Source organism: Ammospiza nelsoni, chromosome 15, assembly GCF_027579445.1.
Source record: "Ammospiza nelsoni isolate bAmmNel1 chromosome 15, bAmmNel1.pri, whole genome shotgun sequence".
In the NCBI taxonomy this organism is placed as follows: Eukaryota; Metazoa; Chordata; class Aves; order Passeriformes; family Passerellidae; genus Ammospiza; species Ammospiza nelsoni.
The window spans coordinates 15,122,650-15,142,126 of NC_080647.1; the positions used below are offsets into that span (position 1 = coordinate 15,122,650).

Genomic DNA, 19,477 nt, shown 5'->3' on the forward strand with positions numbered 1-19,477 from the left:
GGACAGGGTGTGGGATTGCTTTGGCATCCCAGGGCAGGGAATGAGGGTGTGTGTGTCACAGGGGGCACAGCCCTACAGCAGACCCTGTTCTGCAGCACTGCTCCTCTGCCTGGGCCCCTGATTGTTGCCACCCAGAAAAACTCCTGTTTCCTCTTGATACCCATCAATAGAGCCTCAGCCAGCCTCGCTGGGTTTTCTTCTGTGGTGTCAGATGATGGCTTTAGCATAAAGGATGGCTGCTGTCCCCTCCATGGAATGCCCCAGCACTCTGGGGGTGTGGAGCATGGCAGGGCTGTGCAGATAGCAAGGAGCTGGGAAAGCAGGACACAGCCAGCATGCTGGTGCCTCGTGAGGGGAACTGTGTCCAAACAAAGGCATGTCAGCTCCAGTTTGGGGTACAGAGCATATGCAGAAAGTGGCTCCATATTATCTGTGAGCCATCAGTTAATGGTGGATGTAAAACCCACATGAGGAGCCCTGCATGGTGTCCAGAGGCCACAGGCAGAGGCAGGACTGCACAGTGAGAGAGGGGTTTGTTTGCCTGCTGAGTGCAGGTTCCACTGCCTCTGCCTTGCCATACAGAACTACCCATGTCCCATCCCTTCTCTTCCAGAATGACTCAAATTATGAGGTTGAGTTCAGTCCCCTCCAAAATAAATGTGAGTCGACAGTGTGCCCTGGTAGCCAAAAAGGCCAACCTGGGCCTGGGATGCAGCAAGAACAGCATCACCTGATGGGCCAGGGAGGACTGTCAGGCTCTGCTCCCACTGGGGCAGCCTCACCTCGAGCCCTGGGGCCACAATAAAAGGATTTACAGCTGTTAGAGAGCATCCAAAGGAGACTGCAAAGGTAGAGATGGGTCTAGAGGAGACCAGATGAGGAAAGGGTGAGGTGACTCTGCTCATTCAGCCTGGAGGAGACAGGACAGAGGTCCCCAGTCTGCAGCCTCCCCAAGAGGGGAAATAGAGGAGCAGACACTGATCTCCTCTCTCAGGTGCTCAGGGACAGAACCTGAGGGAAGGGCATGCAGCTGTGTCAGGACAGGTTTAGCTTGGACATTAGACAAAGTTTTTCACATAGAGGGTGGTGGGACGCTGGACAGGCTCCTCAGGGATTTGTGAGAGCCCCAAGGCTGCCAGGGCTTCAGGAGCATTTGGACACTCTCAGGCACATGGTGGGATTGTTGGGGGGACCATGCAGAGCCAGCAGTTGGATTCCATGGCCCTCTGAGTTCCCTTCCAACTCAGTTTTCCTTGAAACTGTTGCTTTTAAGTGTTGGATGTTTCAGTAGCCAATTGCATTGCAAATCTTGCTAAATTTTAGACCTTGGCAGCTCTTTCTGGCCTGATCCTGATGATATGGAGTGAAACCATTACATTTTTCCCGTGCACTGTTGATGATGTGGAGAATGGATTTTTTTTTTTGAGTCTACATTTACCATTTTACAGCCTACAATTGCATCCCTTTTTGTTTCTATTCGTTATGCTTTCAAGAGCTCTGCTTTGATGCTTGGGGTATGGGAGATTTTTGAGCGTGGGGATCAGTGTGGTGTACAGCACTGAGACAGGCTACACCATTTTTGTACAGAAGGGCATCACAATGTTTGCACCTCTTACTGTGCCCCACTCTCTCACACCTTGTTTCCTTTGCACCCAGCTAATTTCATAGAATAAATTATCCTGAATTGCCTGTTAATACAGTCATGCTATGAAAAGATTTAAAAAATATAAGCTGCTAAAGGTGTTTATTATGTTATTATGTACAGACATTTTTTTCCCTTTAAATGGACCGACCCCCTCTCTTGCCTTCCTCAAGCAGTGAATTCCTGAGGTTAATTATATGCTGCGTAACAAAGGTGTTATTTCTTTTTGTGCCTTCGGTTGTGTTCCTTTTCATGGCTGGAGAAATGAGCTGGGAGAATAAAGGCTTTGCACAGAAGTGCATTAAAGTCAGTGGGCTTTGGCTCATGCCCAGAGAGAAAAGCAGCACATGGTTTAATTCCAGGGCAGGCTCAGGCAGTTGCATTTAAAGCTTTTTCAGTGGTGATGGTGCAGCTTTTAGGTTGGATTCTTCATGTTCAGCTACCAGAGAGGAAAAACAAATTCCCCCAGGAGCAGCAGAGAGTCGTAACACGCTGTCTCCCTCTCTCCAGATGAATGGCAGTGATGGGATGTTCAAGTACGAAGAGATTGTCTTGGAAAGGGTAAGTACTGCTCACCCACCCACCAGCAGCCTCCTCCCCCTCGCCCACCCCCGGCCCTGCTGCCCCCCACACATCCCTGCACAGCCCATGGGGAGAGCCTGTCTCTGCTCCCCCCTCTCTTTCAGGGGTGTTACACCTGCTGTGCCAGTCTGGCTCCCACCAGGGTGGGCTTGCTGCTCCCCTCTCCTCCTGCACACAGAAGGGAGGGAGGAGGGTTTCTCCCCCTTTCACACCCTCACCCCCACAAATTGATCAGTGCAGAGCATGGGGGGGCTCTTTGTCATTGCCTTTGTCAGAAAACAGAGGTGTGGGGAGCTCTGCTTGGGTGCACCCCACAACTGGGCACAGGGACCAAAGCCACCCTGCCACCAGGCTCCCTGTCACTCTAGGGCACACAGCCTTGGGATGCTGTGCTCAAGAGCAGGTTGTTTAGTGAAACAAGCCACAATGGAGGAAGCTCCTGCTCAAGGCTTTTCTTTGTTGGCAGCACAGAGGTGATGGCATGTGCCGCACCAGCTGTGGCTAGAATCAGCTCCCCCCATGTGTGGGGTTTATCCAGGGGCAAGCCAGCACCACACAGGGTACCAAGGGCTTTCTGTTGCCCAGGAAGCAGCCGGGGAGGAGGGACGAAGATGGAGTAATGGAGTGGGAAAAGCTGACCCAGGGTTTACTCTGAGAGACAGGCACAGCCCTGGTGGCTGGGAGTGGCTGTGGTGGGAGGCTGCCCGCTCTCCCCACAGCACACCTTCCCTTCCCACTGCTCCCTTTGCCTCCTCACAGCTCCCCTTGCCTCTCCACAGCACACCTTGCCTCCCCACAGCTCCACATGAGCTCACATGGCCTCCCCACAGCTCCCCTTCCCTCCCCACAGTACACCTTGTCTCTCCATAGCCCACCTTGCTTCTCCACAGCCCCCTTCTCTCCCCACATCCCCCTTGCCTCCCCACAGCACACCTGGCCTCTCCACAGCCCATCTTCCCTCCCCACAGCACACCTTGCTCCCCACATCACCCCTGGCCTCCCCACAGCCCCCATCCCTCCCCACATCACCCCTGGCCTCCCCTCAGCCCCTGCCTCCCCCTGGTGCCGTGCTGGCGGCTCAGCCTCGCCGCGTGGCCGGCATTGCAGGGGAAGAGGCAGCGCTCATTATTCTGTTCCTCTGTGCCTTTAGTCATCTCCCTCCTTCCCCTGGCTCTGCATCACGGAGGTGGGTGGACGGAAGGTTATCTGGGGCTGCCGCCTCACCCACCGCTTCCCCAGCGTGCCTGACGAAACCAGCCCAGAGGTTCCTTCCTTCCTTTTTGGGCTCAGTGCTTCTTGCTCCGGGCCCCAGTCACGGGCAGAAGCCTTGTCTCAGGGATTCAGAGCATCCTCTGTCCTCAGCACATGGTGGGAACAGGGAAAGAGCTGGCAGGACCACACAGAGAGGCAGCACTCATTGATGCCCTCATTTCAAAGCCCCGAGCAGCAATTCATTCTCCGACAGCAAGGAATCATGAGGGAATCTCACTGCTTAGCAGCCTGGGCCAGCATGGACCATACCCAGGTCCTTCCCCTGGTCCCTGGTGGGATCCAACAATCCTGTCTTAATGCAGGAGAAGCACCCTGGTGCCTGTGGGTGAGGCTGTCCCCTTGCTGGGGGGTTTGGCTTCCAGAATTGACCTCAGTGCACCCCAAAATCGTGGTCAGTCACTGTTATTAATCCTTGCCTTTGTTGTAAGGACAAACGTAAATGCAGCAGCATTTTAGGGGCAATAATAGCAGAAACACAATCTGCAGAGGGACATGGCTTTGTGTTTACCCACCACACATGTCCACAGCAGGAACTGCCCTGGCATCAGGGCATCAACCCTGATGTCAGCTAAGAAATCCCTTGAACTCCTTTTTGAGGTTTATCAGAATAAAAATTAACACCTCCCAGATCATTTCCAGGTTTTGTAGCTAACCAAGGACCTTCCACAGACAGGCACAACTAATGGCTGGAGATCATTTTGCAATCTCACCTCCCTTGCTGCAGCCAGGCCTGGTCTCTGTGACAGTAAAGAGCTTTTTTGAGCTAGGCTCAGGGTAATCAGAACCCAGCACAGAGGAAAGAGAGCAGCCTAGACCCTTTACTGTTGAATGCCTGTGTGTCACATGCCAGCCAAATCCCAGCTGGCCAGGGAGCATCCGGGAGCACTGCACAGTGACAGGCATTGGTGGCTCCTGGTGCTGTGTCACAAGTGTCACAAAGCCAGCTCTGCATCACTGATGCTGGGGCAAAATTGCCGGGGAGAAGTGCAATCCCCATCTGGCTGTTGGTGCTAAATTATCCTGGGGAGATGGAGTCCACAGGGACCCTGGAAGAGCAGAGCACCCCCTCATCCACCACTGAGCACCGGTGCCATGGGCAGCCAGGAGAGCTTGGCCTGAGCCCACTCGTGTACGAGAGAGGTAGGCACAACTGTCTGTGACTAATTGTCAGCTCTTCCACATGAGGAAACAAGGCAAGGAGCCATCTGATTTTCAAGGCAGAGCAAAAAAGGCAGGAATTGTCCACTTGCATCAGGCATGTATCTAGAAGCAGCGCCTGTGAGTGTGTCACTAATGAGGATCCTGCAAGTGGGAGAGGCGGCACAGGGCCACAGCCACTCAATCCTGAGATGCTGGGGGGATGGCCTGGAGATGAGCTGTGGTCCCTGCATCCCCCCAGGCAGAATTGGGCAGGACAAGCATATCTGTGAGGAAAAGGAGACAGAACTGGAGAGCCCACTCCATCCTGATCACCACCTCCACGCAAAGCTGTAGATTTTGTCATCAGCGTTGCTGGTCCCCAGCTGGGCTTTGTGCCAGGGCTACATCCCAGGGTGCAGAGGGGCAGGAGTGGGATGCTGGTGACTGGCACAATCCCCGCTGCTCCGTGGAGGCTGCAGCATCGGCGTCTCCTCCTGGGGAGCAGCCAGCAAGGGGAGGTTTTCTCCGCCAAGGACCACCTCCTCTTCCCCCAGCTCCCTGCCTGCCTCGCGCTCTCTGTGGAGACGCGGTGCTGAGGGAGGTTCCCACTCTGCCTCCATCTGTTCAGTGCTCCACGCTGCTGCACTGAGGAACACCAGCCTCTCCTCCAGCAGCATCCCTGAGCCCCCTGGGCTGGGCACCCCCGGGTGGGAGAGCTGCTGTCAGGGCTCCTCCTGCGCCCCAGGCAGTCCCAAAGCTGGGGGGAACCGCTTCAGGAGGGCTGGCAGCACGCAGGTGCCCATGGGGGCAGGACACAGCGTTTGATTTCCTACAGGGGAACTCCGGCCTTGGCTTCAGCATAGCGGGAGGCATCGACAACCCCCATGTTCCAGATGATCCGGGCATCTTCATCACCAAGATCATCCCCGGGGGAGCAGCAGCCATGGATGGCCGTCTAGGGTGAGTACAGGGCTGGGGGAGCAGCCAGGGGGTCACCCAGGATCTCTGCATGGACCCTCTGGGCCTAACCCCTTTTCCCAATATGGTCTTTGGCCTCCATATGTCTCTTTCCCACAGCCAGATCCCCTCTGGACAGGGTTGTCCATCGCTGGCCACCCGCCTCCTGTCTGTAGCCACCCATCCTCCCCTCCCTGTATCAGCCTCATGGTCCCACCCATCCCATTACAGCCCAGGGCAGGGACCCAGCCTTCCTTCTCATCTCCCATCTCCATCAGGGGTGCACTATAGGGACCAAGCCCTGCTTTGGGAGGGATCCCTTTCTCACCCCAGCAGGGCGTGATCTGCCAGCTTGAGCAGCTCTCATTTGGGGGCTGGAGGAGGGTGGCACAGGGTGACCAGAGGAGGGTGGCACGCGCTGGTGGTTCCCCAGGGATGCTCAGGGCCACGCTGTGCCCACAGGGTGAACGACTGCGTGCTGCGGGTGAACGACGTGGACGTGTCTGAGGTGGTGCACAGCAAAGCAGTGGAGGCCCTGAAGGAGGCCGGCCCCGTGGTGCGGCTCGTGGTGCGCCGCCGGCAGCCCCCGCCGGAGACCATCATGGAGGTCAACCTCATGAAGGGCCCCAAAGGTGAGCCCTGAGCTCTGCTCGCTGCGCCAGGGTGCCCCCCTGCCCCACAGGACAGCGTGGGGTGACCCTTGGTGTGAGATGTTGTGAGGTGCAGCCTCAGGGGGGTGTGGCATGCAGGGTGGCACCGCTGCAGTGCTGAGGGGTGGCTGAGCAGTGTGGAATGCTGGGGGGCAGGGGCTATGGGACTGAGAGACCCACAGTGCTGTGGGACACGGGCTATGGGACTGACAGACCCACAGTGCTGTGGGACAGGGGCTATGGGACTGACAGACCCACAGTGCTGTGGGACAGGGGGTGTGGGACAGACCCACAGTGCTGTGGGACAGGGGCTATGGGACTGACAGACCCACAGTGCTGTGGGACAGGGGCTATGGGACTGACAGACCCACAGTGCTGTGGGACGGGGTATGGGACAGACCCATGGTGGCCAGGCTGGGGTGACCCTTTGCCTGCTGGGTTTGGGCAGGGTGTGAATGCCTGTGAGGCACAGTGGCTGTGGTCTCTGTCTATCTGTCTGTCTATCTGCCTGTCCCTCACCTGCATTCTCACTCTCCCTCAGGCCTGGGGTTCAGTATTGCAGGGGGCATTGGGAACCAGCACATCCCTGGGGACAACAGCATCTACATCACCAAGATCATCGAGGGAGGCGCTGCCCAGAAGGACGGGCGCCTGCAGATCGGAGACCGGCTGCTTGCGGTAAGCCCCGTGCCCACAGCCAGCTGTGAGGAGAGGCTGAACAGCTCCCACTGCCATGCAGTGCTGATCCTGAACCCCAGCACCCATCCTGTCAGCAGCTTCACCCCTCTTCCCTGGGGCTCCTGCTGGCATGTTGCTGTGGCAGGGCAGGCTCAGTAATGTCTGCAGGCAGGGGGGCCAAACCCAAGGTGATGGGACAATGCCTCTGGTGCTGCTGTGGCACCTCCCATGCCCTGCTCCCTGCCCTCCTGCTCAGCCGTGCCACCTTTCCCGTGGCAGGTGAACAACACCAACCTGCAGGACGTGCGGCACGAGGAGGCCGTGGCCGCCCTGAAGAACACCTCTGACATGGTGTACCTCAAAGTGGCCAAGCCTGGCAACATCCACCTCAACGACATGTACGCGCCCCCCGACTACGCCAGCAGTACGTACGCCTGGCTGGGCACGGGGGCTGGGGCACCTCAGCCTGCTGGGCTGGGGGCACATGGGGCTGGGGCACCTCAGCCTGCTGGGCTGGGGGCACATGGGGCTGGGGCACCTCAGCCTGCTGGGCTGGGGAGCAGAGCTGGGCTGGTTTCGTGTCCTCACTGTCTATGCATTTCTGCTCCTGATGGCCTTCTCCTCCCCTGCAGCCTTCTCAGGCTTGGCTGACAACCACATAAGCCATAACTCCAGTCTGGGCTACCTGGGCAGCGTTGAGAGCAAGCCTGCCTATCCCCTCCCTGCCCAGGTGACTCCGTCCCGGTACTCGCCCATCCCTCGGCACATGATTGGAGATGATGACTTCACCAGGTGAGCACCAGGCAGCAGCATCCCCATTATGCTCCTTCTCAGTCCATCACTTACCCTCTGTGGTGGCTTGATGTCATCCCCACTGCCAGTGCAGAGCCTCAAAAGGCCATTTAGTGCAATGCCTGAGGTCCCCATAATGAGTTCTGTGCTCATCCCCTGAGACCAGCCCTGCTGTGTCAATCTCTGCCTTGCTGCATTCACTCCCTCTCCATTCCCTCTCCTACTCTTTCACAAGCCTCACACAACTGCATTTCAGTTTCATTCTCTTGCTTATTTCACAATGGCTGCAGCACAAGGTGTTCCCTGCCCTGATGGTGCCATCCAGCAGTGCCACAGGCTGCCAGGATGTCCCCAGGTGGAGCTGGGACAGGGATGGAGGGCCAGGGGGAGCACAGCCTTGCAAACAAGTGGGGCCCAGTAGAATCCTTTAAGCTGCATGAACAGGTTTGTTTCCTGAAGCCAGGAAATAAAGAAACATTGCTCTAAGCCTAAATGCAGTATAAAACTTCTCCAAAGCCTCGAGCTGGGGCTGGGAGAGAGAGACCTGGAAAGTCCTGCTCTACAGGTGATTGTTACAGCTTCCCCTCTTCTTTTCACAGCCTTGGGGCCAGTGCTCTGAATGTGCTGTCCCCAGGGCCAGGACTGTAGGGCTTAGGCTGATTAATAAGAACCAACATTTGACATAGGCTTAGGGCTGGCTCTGCTGTTTGGAGCAAGGTTGCAGCTGGTTTTGGGAGTGTGCCTACAGTGGAGGATGCAGTGGCTTTGTCCAGGATTCTCCCACTCTGCAGCTGAGTGCTGGATGCTGGAATGGGAGACCCTGACTGATCTGCTGTAGGTCTGCCATCTTCCTGGAGAGTGTCTGCACTCATCTTTGTCATGGGGCTTTCTCATCTCCTGGTGCTCAGCCACACCTGGGTGTCCCTGCACACCATGACCTGTGCAGCACTGTCCTCCACCCTCCCCACCTCTCCCACTGGGCTTGGCACCATCAGTGCCAGTTTTGGAGCCTGTTTCTGGCACTGCATCCTCAGCAGGTGTAGCAGCTTCTGTGCTGTCAGGGCACAGGGGGATGATGCCACAGGCAGGAGCAGTGCTGTCTGCCATTACAGTGCACCACAGAAGGGGCTGAGTCACAATATTTGGAAAACACACCAGAGACCCTGGTCCCAGCAGGGTGTCCTTCTTGCACCTGCCAGCATTCCCATTTGTGGATCATAGAGCAGGAAGAGCAGCCCAGATTAGGCTTAGCCAGTGGCAGTGGCACAGTGAGGGCTCAGCAGTAGCTTGGCAGTGACAGTGGCACAACAATGGCCCAGCGGTGGCTCACAGTGGCTTGGCAATGGCAGCGGTATAACCAGGGCTTTCCAGTGGCTGAGCAGTGGCTTTCCAGTGACAGTGGCACAGTTATGGCTTGGCAGTGGTTCAGTGGTGGCTTGGCAGTGACAGTGGCACAGCAATGGCTTAGCAATGGTTCAGTGGTGGCTTGACAATGGCCATGGCACAGTGGTGGCTCAGCAGTGGCTTGGCAGTGACAGTGACACAGCAATGGCTCACCAATGGTTCAGTGGTGGCTTGACAGTGGCCATGGCACAGCAATGGCTCAGCAGTGGTTCAGTGGTGGCTTGGCAGTGACAGGGGCGCCGCAATGGCTCAGCAGTGGCCCAGTAGAGGCTTGGCAGTGACAGTGATGGCTCAGCAGTGGCCCTGATGCAGCACGTGCTGGTGGCCACTAGAGGATGGTGCTGCCTTGTGGAAGGCCCCACTGCAGGCAGGCTGGCGCCACTTGGGCCCGTGTGCCCAGACACAGCCCCCTGCCACCCAGCAGATCCACAGCCTGCAGTGGGCTCAGCACTTGGCTCGTGCTTCCCAGGACAGTGCTGAAAGCCTCCTGTGCATTGCTGACCCCCCAGGGCAGTGCTGAAAGCCTCCTGTGCATTGCTGAGCCCCCAGGGCAGTGCTGAAAGCCTCCTGTGCATTGCTGAGCCCCCAGGGCAGTGCTGAAAGCCTCCTGTGCATTGCTGACCCCCCCAGGGCAGTGCTGAAAGCCTCCTGTGCATTGCTGACCCCCCCAGGGCAGTGCTGAAAGCCTCCTGTGCATTGCTGACCCCCCCAGGGCAGTGCTGAAAGCCTCCTGTGCATTGCTGACCCCCCCAGGGCAGTGCTGAAAGCCTCCTGTGCATTGCTGAGCCCCAGGGCAGTGCTGAAAGCCTCCTGTGCATTGCTGACCCCCAGGGCAGCTCCATCGCTGCGGGTCTGCTGGCACCAAGGTTGTGCACTGGCACCAGTGTGGTCCAAATGCACTCACTGGTGTGGGGAAAGGCAGCAGCTGCCCTGGAAAAGAAGCTGTGTCCCATGAGGCTCCTGCCAGCCATTTTTCAGGAATAGCAGAGTGCAGTATCCAGTCTCTCCCCCTCCCATGGCACAGGTGCTGCTTAGATGTGGATGTGGCTCCAGTGACCCTCACGTCCTGCAGCACCTAGGGCTGGGAACCAAAGAATCTGTTTTCCACCACAGCAACCCAGACCCAGTAGAGCCCCACAGGATCCCCTCAGCTGCTCTGTGCCGAGGTCCCAGTGTTAACACTGACATTCAGCATGGGATCTGCCTGCAGGATCTGTGCCATGCCTCTTGTGAGGGGGATGGAAGCCAAGAGTGCACATCAGGACTGAGATCTGTGATGTACCTGTCTGGGGCTTCATTTCCTCCCCTTATTCCTGTAGGGTCTCTTTGCCTTCCAGCAAACTGTCTGGTCCTCACGGGTGCTGGGGATGCTGAGTTGAGGTTGTGCTTCCTGCATGTTGCTTGGGCAGCAGCAAAACCCAAAGGGCAGAGCAAGTTCATCTCCTGGTTGGAGGCAGGGTTTGCAGACCCAGAAACCTGACCTATTTCTTCCCCTGAGAGAGCTCTAGCCCTGGGCACAGCTTTACTGCAGAGGGACTGATGGCTGCAGCCCTCCCTGCCCCCTCACCACTGCCCCTAAGCCAGGTGCTGGTAACATCTTGAGGACTTGGGGTTGAGCATCTTTTGACTGAGCATCTCCATGGTTTTCCTGATCTGCTGGTTCTGGTGTGTTCCAGCCCCCCACCCCAGTGCCCCGGGGTTGGTTCTCTCAGCACAAGTCTGCCAGCATTTTAGAGTGCCTCACTCAGTGCCATGCATCTCTCCTAACACAGCCCAGAGATTTCCCTCTGATAGCTGGCAGGTGATGATTGATGAGGCTGCTGAGCTCCATGGTCCTTTGTCCTTGTGGTACCCAAGGAAGTGCCCAGGATCCAGCCACAGTGGATGCACTGATGGTCTCCAGTATCATCTTGGCTGACAATCACCACCAGCCTGTGCTAATTGTCTGGCATCATTTGTTCCTTATTTCAGTCCAGAGCTTGAGCTGGGAGCTGCCATTGTTCCCATCACGTTGGATTTTTCTCCCAGACAAAAACTGACACAGGAGTTTTGCACTGCCGGGCTGTCTTTCTGCTTTTGCCTCCCTATTGTTTGAGCTGTGACAGAATTAAGTCATCAAAAAATGAAGGACTTCTGTTGAGCTGTGCAGGGTCTGTGGCACTGGAAGGGTGCATGGGGCTGTGGAGGGGCTTGATCCCACCCTCCTGGCTTATGGCGTCTGACGCCACCATGCAGTTCAGTGTTTCTGTGTGTCATTTCACAGTGGATGCTCTGTCTCTGTCCATGCTGTGTCTCATGTCACTCCACCTGCCACCTCTTCTGATTTATCAGTCTCCACAGTGCTGAGGGCTGAGTCACACCAGGCTGCACTCGAGTGACTCCAGCCCCACCAATGTGCCACGAGCCCTGGGCACAGGAGAGCCTGTCACCAGCTCTGCTGCTCCTCACCCTAATCTCTCTCTGTCCCTTGTGTGTCCTCACAGGGAGCCCCGGAAAATCATCCTGCACAAAGGCTCCACCGGCCTGGGCTTCAACATCGTTGGGGGGGAAGATGGTGAGGGGATCTTTGTGTCCTTTATCCTGGCTGGAGGCCCGGCTGACCTCAGCGGGGAGCTGCGAAGGGGAGACCGGATCCTTTCGGTGAGTCGGTGGGGAACCCTCTGCCCCTCCATGCTCCCACAGCCCCGGCTGGGCACGGTTCTGGGGAATTCATCCCGGGTGCTGGTGCCGGGGCCGGCCCCGGGCTGCGTGCAGTGGGGGGCTGGCCGGGGGCAGGTGCCGGGGATGCCGGTGCTGGAAGTGCCGGTACCGGGCGTGGTGCGGGAGGTGCGGTGGCAGAGAGATGCGGCTCTGAGGGTACCGTGGGTACCGGGCGGGGTAGCAGGGTGCCAGTACCGGGCGTGGTGCTGAGGGTGCAGTGGCAGAGAGATGCGGCTCTGAGGGTACCGTGGGTACCGGTACAGGGCGGGGCAGCGGGGCCGAGGCGCAGGGTAGACCCAGTGGTTCGTGCCCCGTGGGTCTGGCTCAGCGGAGCCGCTCTGTCCCTGTCCCGGCAGGTGAACGGCGTGAACCTTCGCAACGCCACCCACGAGCAGGCGGCGGCGGCGCTGAAGCGGGCGGGGCAGACGGTGACCATCATCGCGCAGTACCGGCCCGAAGGTACCGTACCGCCACGGGACACCGCGCTCGGCCCCGGCACCGGGAGCGGGACATGTAAATGAGGGGTGTGGCTATGCAGATGAGACAGTTGTGTTATGCAGATGAGGGGGCGGGGCATGGCTGGCGCGCCGTCGGGAGGCCGGGGCGGGGGGCTGCGGGCGAGGCTCCGCCGGGGGCGTGGCCCGGGGGCGGGGCGGGCTCCGATTGGCGGGCGCGGAGGGGGGCGGGGCCGCGCCGTCCCGCCGGCCGTGCCTGCGCGGCTTTGTGTGCGGGCCGGGGGTGCGGGGCCGCGGCCGCCCCGTCTCAGGTGAGCGCTGGCAGCCCCGCCGGGACCCACCGGCAGCGAGGCCGCGGGGTCTCCACGGGCCGGGGTCGCCTTCGGGGGAGGGGGAAGAGCTCCGCTTGCCGGAGGGCGTCGCCGCGAGGCCCGCCTCCATGGGGTCCCGCGGGCCTTGCGGGAGGGACCCCGTGGTCGGGAGAGCTCAGGGGTCCCGCAGGGCGATCACGGTGCGGGCGGGGCTGGAGCCGGGGCGTCGCTGCTGAGCTGGGGCTCGTCCCCCCTGCGAGCATCCCACCTGCGGCGCCGCCCCAGCCCTTCCTTATCGCTAGGTTCGGGTTCCCCGGCGGCGGCCGGGGCGGGCGGTGCCGCCGGGGGCAGCGGGAAGGCAGTGCCCGCACGGGGCTCCGCTGGGCGGCTGGAGCGTGGCCCGGGGGCTGCGAGGGCGAGCGCTGGGAGGGAGCGGGGCCGGGGCTGATCCCGGGGCCGCACCGTGCACGTGCCGGGATGCCGCCGTTCCCGTCCGCTGGAAAACGCCTCTCCCCTGGGCCCCACCGGCTTTCCCCACCAGCTTTCCCCACCAGATGCTCTGTCCCCTCCAAGGAGGCCGATGGCCCCCGGGCCCTGCCCTTCATCCCGTGCCTCCTGTGGCATCGCTGGGCGAGGTCCCGCTGTCCCGGTGTCCGCTGTTCCTCCATCCCGTGGCAGAGGCCGTTGGGGCGTGGAGTCATTGGTGCTGCTCAGGCTCTGCTGTGGGTGTGGGGTTTGTTTTGGCTTTTTTTTTTCTTTCTTTCCAGGAAGAGCTTAATGTTCTCGTATTTCTGGCTCCCTTTGCCACTTGAGATTTGGCAAAGATACCAACCGAGAGTGATTCTTAAATGTCAAACTGGACAAAATGTTTTGAAACCCCCTTAGACCCAGGCGGAAATGTCAGTGTGTTGTAGCTGGTGACTTTCCACGTCCATGATGGTTCCTGGGGCAGCAACACCCGGCACAGGGGCTGCAGCCATCCCAGGAGGCAGCATTGTGGCTGTAAAGTACAGGCTATTGTGACTTGGAGGTTGCCCTCAGTGCTCCAGAGGCTTGAAGGGCTGAGAGTCATGGAGAAACATCTCCCTGGTGGGTGTGAGCCCCCAGTGTGGGTGAGGCTGGACCCACTCAATGGGCTGTGCATTCTCAAATGTTTGCCTTTTCTCTGTTTGTCATGTGGAAAAAGCAGGAGAGCTGGGTTGTGGGATGCCAGAGGAGGAGATGCGGGTGGAAAAGGGATTTGAGAAGTTCTTCCCCGCTAGCAGAGGTGGAGGATGGCACCCGTCTCTGTACCTGAGCATGGACAGAGCTTGCCTTGGGTGCTGGGTGAGCACAGTGTGCTCTGTGCCTGACCTCGCTGGGGCTCCAGGGGCAGAGAGGCTGCTTGTGCAGTCTCAGGGGATGAGGAGCCCTCCCTGTTTTGTCCTTCCAAACACTAGGAGGGAAAAGAATCAAAGACCAACCAAGAAAGGCAGGACAGCAGCTCCTCTTTCTAACCCTTCTTCTGAGCACAGCACCTTTGACCACTGCTGCCTGCTGTTGAGGAGGGGGAGTGATGGTTCCTCAGAGTTTTTGTGAGGTCTGTTCCCTCTGAGCACTTCTCCCCCTGACCTTTGCCTGCTGCTATCACCAGCACTTGGATTTAGCAATTCCCCTTCCTCACACCCCATGCAAGAAAGCTTTGAATTCCTCACCTGAAAGTATAAAAAGTCACATTATGGCCCTTCTCTGAGTCAGTCTGTTCAAAGGGGAGTTCCAAGGCTGTGCAATGAGTTGTAAAAGCTTCTGAGCTTTCCCTGTGGCTGTGCTTCCTTCTGCTTTCCTGGGCCTGTGCAGAGGGAAGGTGTCTGGGGTCAGGGTGCTGAAATGCTGGACTGAAGCTGTCAGTAGTTTCTGCAAGTGGCTGGGCTGAAATCTGTGACTGAGCATTTCTGGGCTCTGCTGATGGCCTGGCCTGGCAGAAGTTTTTGGATCCAGGGCTTTATGTGTACTCAGGAGTTGCTTTCCCCTGTCTGGCAGTGTGTTTCCTTTGTGCTGTCTCCTGGTGCTCAGCTGCAGAGCCAGAGCTTTGTTGGCTCTGCTGGGTGTGTTTGCAGGTGTGTCACACACGTGTGCTGCTGCTGGGATCTTGGGGCAGGCAGGTGATCCCTGCCTGTTGGTGGTGGTCTGTAGCATGTGCACACTCATGTACGCACTCAGGGATTCCACTGAGGATGGACAGAATCAGCCCAGCTCTAGGAACACCCACACCCTGGAAAGGGAAAGGCAGTGGGAGGGTGCAGGGGTGTTTTTATCGAGCTGCTGAGTGAGAAGAGCAAACATCCTGGCACACAGTGCCCTGGCACTCAGGGCAGGAGGTGCCAGCTCACCTGTTACATACCTTGCAGTGTTGATAAGCATGTCCTGAACGTGTTGAGCACTGTGGGGATCAGCCCTGGCTCACCTCCCTGCTGCACCCTGGGCAAGCTTCTTGCGAGGGTTTCAGCTGCACAGGAGGTGCTCCAGAGCCAAGCTGGCCCTAAGTTGGGGAGCAAAGGCAGGGGCACTCCTTGCTGGGGGTGATCTGCTGGTAATTGTCTCAGGCTGTTCTAATGTGCACTTAAAGGGTGCCCATGGCACGTGGCAATGCCCTGTGCTCAATCCTGGGGTAACCTTGTCTCCCCTGCTCTGGGAGGGAGGCAGTGGGTTTGTTTTGGGGCTGGCTGCTCCTCCACTCTCTGCCCTCCTCAGCTGGGGCAAATCTGGTTTGGTGGCTCCTTGCAGACCCTTCCTAGGGCAGGACTGTGTTTGCTCTCTGGGGTTAAAGCCAGAGCAGCCCCTGTGTCCTTCAGTTTGCTGTAGCCAGCCTGGTTTGTGCTTCTTGTCATGTTAGTGACTCCCTCCCAACAGTGTGGCCACTCTAACAAAACTAGGAAAGGCCCTTTCCATGGAGTGTCCCAGCTGAAATGGGGACATTTGAGAGCTTTGGGCTGCTTGCAGGGGGATGCACATGCCATTTCTGGCAGGGCAGTGGCACCCACAGGTTGCCCTTCCAACACCCCCACCCTGATGCTGGGGTGAGAATTCTCCTTTTGGCCTGTGTTCCCTGCCCAGTCCCAGGCAGTGCATCCTCCACAGTTCTTGTGGAGAAGTGTTGCAGGAGGAGTCAGTCTGTGCAGCAGGAGCAGCGTTCCCCTCTGGGTGTGCAGGGAATCTCTGCCCCAGCAGACTTTGCCATGACCTGGCTGGGAACAAGGGCTGTAGTGGTGCTTTCTGGGGGGAAAACAGCCCTTCTGTATCAAAGAGGGCTTAAAAAGCAGCTGTACCCACTTCTGACAGATGCTCCTCTGGGATTCAAGAGCTTATGGGTATTGCACGGCACAATGAGCTGTGTGGGTCCAGAGATGTGGAGTGGGATGGAGCTCCCTTCCCTCTGCTGAGAGCACAGTAAAACCCTGGTGCTGCTTGGGTGGCAGAATTCAGTTTTCTTGTGAAATAAGCATTGTCCATGCCTTGCTGGGTCTGTGTTTCCCTCTGCCAGCAGGAAGGCAGGTGGGGCAGTGGGTGCCCCTTGGTGTGGGGCAGCCAGGGGCTCTCATGGTCCCCACATTAACTGACCCTGCCTGGTGTTGCAGCAGCTCTGGGTTTTACATGGCAGGAGAAGGGGCTTTGCATGGACTGCATGGAGCTTCTGTGTGCCACTTGGCAGCTTTTGTGTGTATTGCCCTTTTTTTTTTTTTTTTTTTTTTTTTTTTTTTTTCCCAATCCTTAAGTAAAAATGTATCTTTGGTAAGTGGGTGTAGCAGGGGGATCCCCAGGCTGTAGAGTCAGGAACTGCCGAGCTGCAGCTGCACCATCCCACAACCCCAGCCCTGCTTTTGTCTGCACTGACAGTCCATGGGAGAGGGGCTGGCTCCCAAACAGCCCACAGAGCATTTTGAGCAGTGCTGCTGCTCCCCCCGTGTGAGGTGGCTCCACAAGCCCAGCACAGCTGTGGCTCTGCTCCTCAACAGCTGCCATGCTCCCCTTCCCAGAATTAAATCCCAAGCCACATCTAAACCACTGGGTTGTGGACAAGACTTTCTAGGCAGGTCTTAGAGCACAGATGAGCCTGGTCCTCTCTCACCTGTACCTGCCCAAGGGACAAAATGACGGATGTGAGGCAAGGTCTGGCAGTGTGAGCTGTGGCAGTGCCTGCAGCTTTCCTGGAGCCGCAACTGCAGTTTCCTCATTCAGCCCTGGGTAGGGAGGCCTGGAGCCTCCACCCTGCGTGTCAGCCCGACCTTTACACCCAGCTGGAGGCTGAAGGTCGGGCTGTGCAGCGCTGGGTGCCGGGCTGGCGGCTGCTCCTGCCCAGCCGCCTGGCAGGAAGGGGCTGCTGTCTTCTGGAGGCTTCCCCAGCTCTTCCTGCACGTCTCTGCTGCTGGGATGTAGAAGCAAAAGGTGAATTCCTCCTCCCTGCACCTCTTCCAAGGGCAGGCACTTCGTGTTTTGCCTCCTTTTCCCTATTCCTGCTGAGGAGAAGGTGTTTGCTGCCAGCACAGCGGTAACTGGGGGCTCCCCCAGTGGCTGTGGTTGTGTCTCCCTGCTCCAGCTGGTGGGCAGTGGTCTCCTGGAGGGGCTCTTGCTCTCTCTCCATGTTTTGAGCTGTTCTGTAGGTCAGCAGCTTGCCAAGTCCTGCCCAGCCATTCCCTCAAGGAGCAGTGGAGGTCACAGCAGCACTGCCTGAGCTGCTGTGTGGGAAGCTGTGGTGGGGTTGGGAGCAGCTGGAGCCCTGCCTGCTCCAGATGCCCTGCCCGGACCCCTGCACGGCTCTGTAACCTCTCCAGCTCTGTGTGCAGTGCCAGGCCGGCCGGTGGGCACAATGCCCCGTGGGGATGAGCCCGGGGCCAGCCGTGCCGGCCCTGAGCAGCCCTGTCCCCGCAGAGTACAGCCGCTTCGAGTCCAAGATCCACGACCTGCGGGAGCAGATGATGAACAGCAGCATGAGCTCGGGCTCGGGCTCGCTCCGCACCAGCGAGAAGAGATCGCTCTACGTCCGGTAAGGCCCCGCCCGCTCCGGCAGCCACCGGCACGGCCCCGGGGGTGGGGAGGGCTGCAGGGGGGTCACAGCTCAGCCTGGGCTGTGCAGAGCCATGGGGACATCCCCCAGTATGGGCTGCAGGGGGGTCACAGCTCAGCCTGGGCTGTGCAGAGCCACGGGGACATCCCCATGGCTGCAGGCAGGGGTCACAGATCAGCCTTGTCTATGCAATGCCCCTGGCAGGGACCGGCACAGCCCCCGAGGGTGGGGAGGGCTGCAGGGGGCACACAGCTCAGCCTGGGCTATGCAGAGCCTCCAGCAGGGATGGGCGCATCTGCAAGAGCTGGTCCCAGCTCAGCCTGGGCTGTGCAGAGCCTCCAGCATGGCTGCCTCTTGGGGTGTCACAGCTCAGCCTGGGCTATGCAGAGCCACGGGCACATCCCCTAGCGTGGGCTGCATGGCTTGTCACAGCTCAACCTGGGCTGTACAGTGCCATGGACACATCCCCACGGCTGCTGCAGGGATGTCACTGCTCAGCCTTGGGCTCTGCAGAGCCTCAGAGGAGGTTAGTGTGTCGGGGGCCAGGGGAGTGGAGTGCCCTGGATGCATCACAAAGCCTGGAGGGAGCACCAGACTTGTGCACTGGCTTGTCAAGGCTGTGTGCTCGCATGCCTCTCCCAAGGTCTGCTCCAGCTTGGAAAGCAGTGGTCTCTGCAGAGCCTGGGTGGCTGCTGGCCAGCCCAACACACTGAGGAGAACAGGGAAATGGTGGGCATCCAGCCCTGCTTGTGTCCCAGACAGCTCATGGCAGCTTTCAGGGCACTGTCTCTGAAGCAGCTAACAGGCTTCTCCTTGTCTCGTCCTGCCATTGCTGTGGCAGGATCTGGCTGGATGGGAGATGAGCTCTTAGGAGGATTATTGCTCTGAGCCCTCAGAGCACTTTTGGTCTGGAGCCAGCTGCAGGACAGGCAGGCAGGGGTTAAACAGCCATGCAGCTCAAACTGCTGCAAGTCCTGTGTGGACAGGACAATCCCTGCCTGCCTCCTGCCACCTCCTGCCTGCCACAGCGCCAGTGGGATGAGCGCTAATGAGTAATTTTAACTTGGTAATTAAAATAATCCTGTAAATCCTAACCCTGCGCAGCCTGTTGCAGGTGAGGCTGGCAGGAGCAAGGGATGCTGCTTCTCCTTCCCTGTGAGAAGGATGGCAAGGGCCAAGGCTGCATGAGCCTCAGCTGCATCTCGCACTGCATGGCTGCTCCGTGCAGAGGGACCTCAGGCAGGGTGGAGATGTTGCAAGCCTGGCATGGCAGGAGGGGAGAGCTGCAGCTCTGGGTTCCTGCAGTTCACACCTTCCCACAAGTCTCTGCAGGCATCTTGCTTGATTTAGCATCCCAGGCTTCCTGGGGGTGTGCGACAAGCTGGGTGCAGTGTTGAATAAACATCATCTTGTTAGGCCTGCCCTCACTCCCCTGCTGTCCTGTGGGCACCCTCATGTGTGGAGGAGGCTTTAGGCTGGGTCCAGCTTGAGTTGAGCCTGTTCTCTGCCTGGAAAGGTGCTCATGGATCAAAGTATTCCTATGAAACAGAGCAGCTCCCTGTTGCCTCCATGATACTCATAGCATTTCTTAATTCTTGGTGCATCCCCCCATGGGGCTTTGGAGGCCTCCACAGCACTGTGCCCCTCGCACATACCCAGAAGGAGCTGGGCTGTGACTTGCTGAGAGGGTGATCCCAGGGGAGAGCTTTTCCCCAGTGTGGCCCATCACTGCACTCTGCTTGACACACACCCTGCAGACGTGCTGGGAAGAGCTGCCGGGTGCCCAGGCTGCCCCAGCCCTTCTGGGCGGGGTAGTTTCAAGCACAGTTCACCCGAAACCAGCTGAGCTGCTG

At 58.5% G+C, this 19,477-nt stretch overlaps 1 protein-coding gene across 2 annotated transcripts in view; it reads left to right on the forward strand.

Annotated features, from left to right (window-relative positions):
• Positions 1-19,477, forward strand: part of DLG3 (discs large MAGUK scaffold protein 3) — a 77,129-nt gene that overhangs the window by 44,880 nt on the left and 12,772 nt on the right. Inside the window, exons 6-14 of one of the 2 annotated variants that reach the window (XM_059482770.1) lie at positions 2,153-2,203; positions 5,472-5,596; positions 6,056-6,225; positions 6,785-6,921; positions 7,201-7,345; positions 7,554-7,713; positions 11,601-11,757; positions 12,174-12,276; positions 17,489-17,603. In XM_059482770.1, coding sequence (XP_059338753.1) covers positions 2,153-2,203; positions 5,472-5,596; positions 6,056-6,225; positions 6,785-6,921; positions 7,201-7,345; positions 7,554-7,713; positions 11,601-11,757; positions 12,174-12,276; positions 17,489-17,603 — 1,163 coding nt within the window. Of the gene's footprint in view, positions 1-2,152; positions 2,204-5,471; positions 5,597-6,055; positions 6,226-6,784; positions 6,922-7,200; positions 7,346-7,553; positions 7,714-11,600; positions 11,758-12,173; positions 12,277-12,504; positions 12,584-17,488; positions 17,604-19,477 lie in introns of those variants that run through there. The other variant, XM_059482772.1, reaches the window with a different exon arrangement.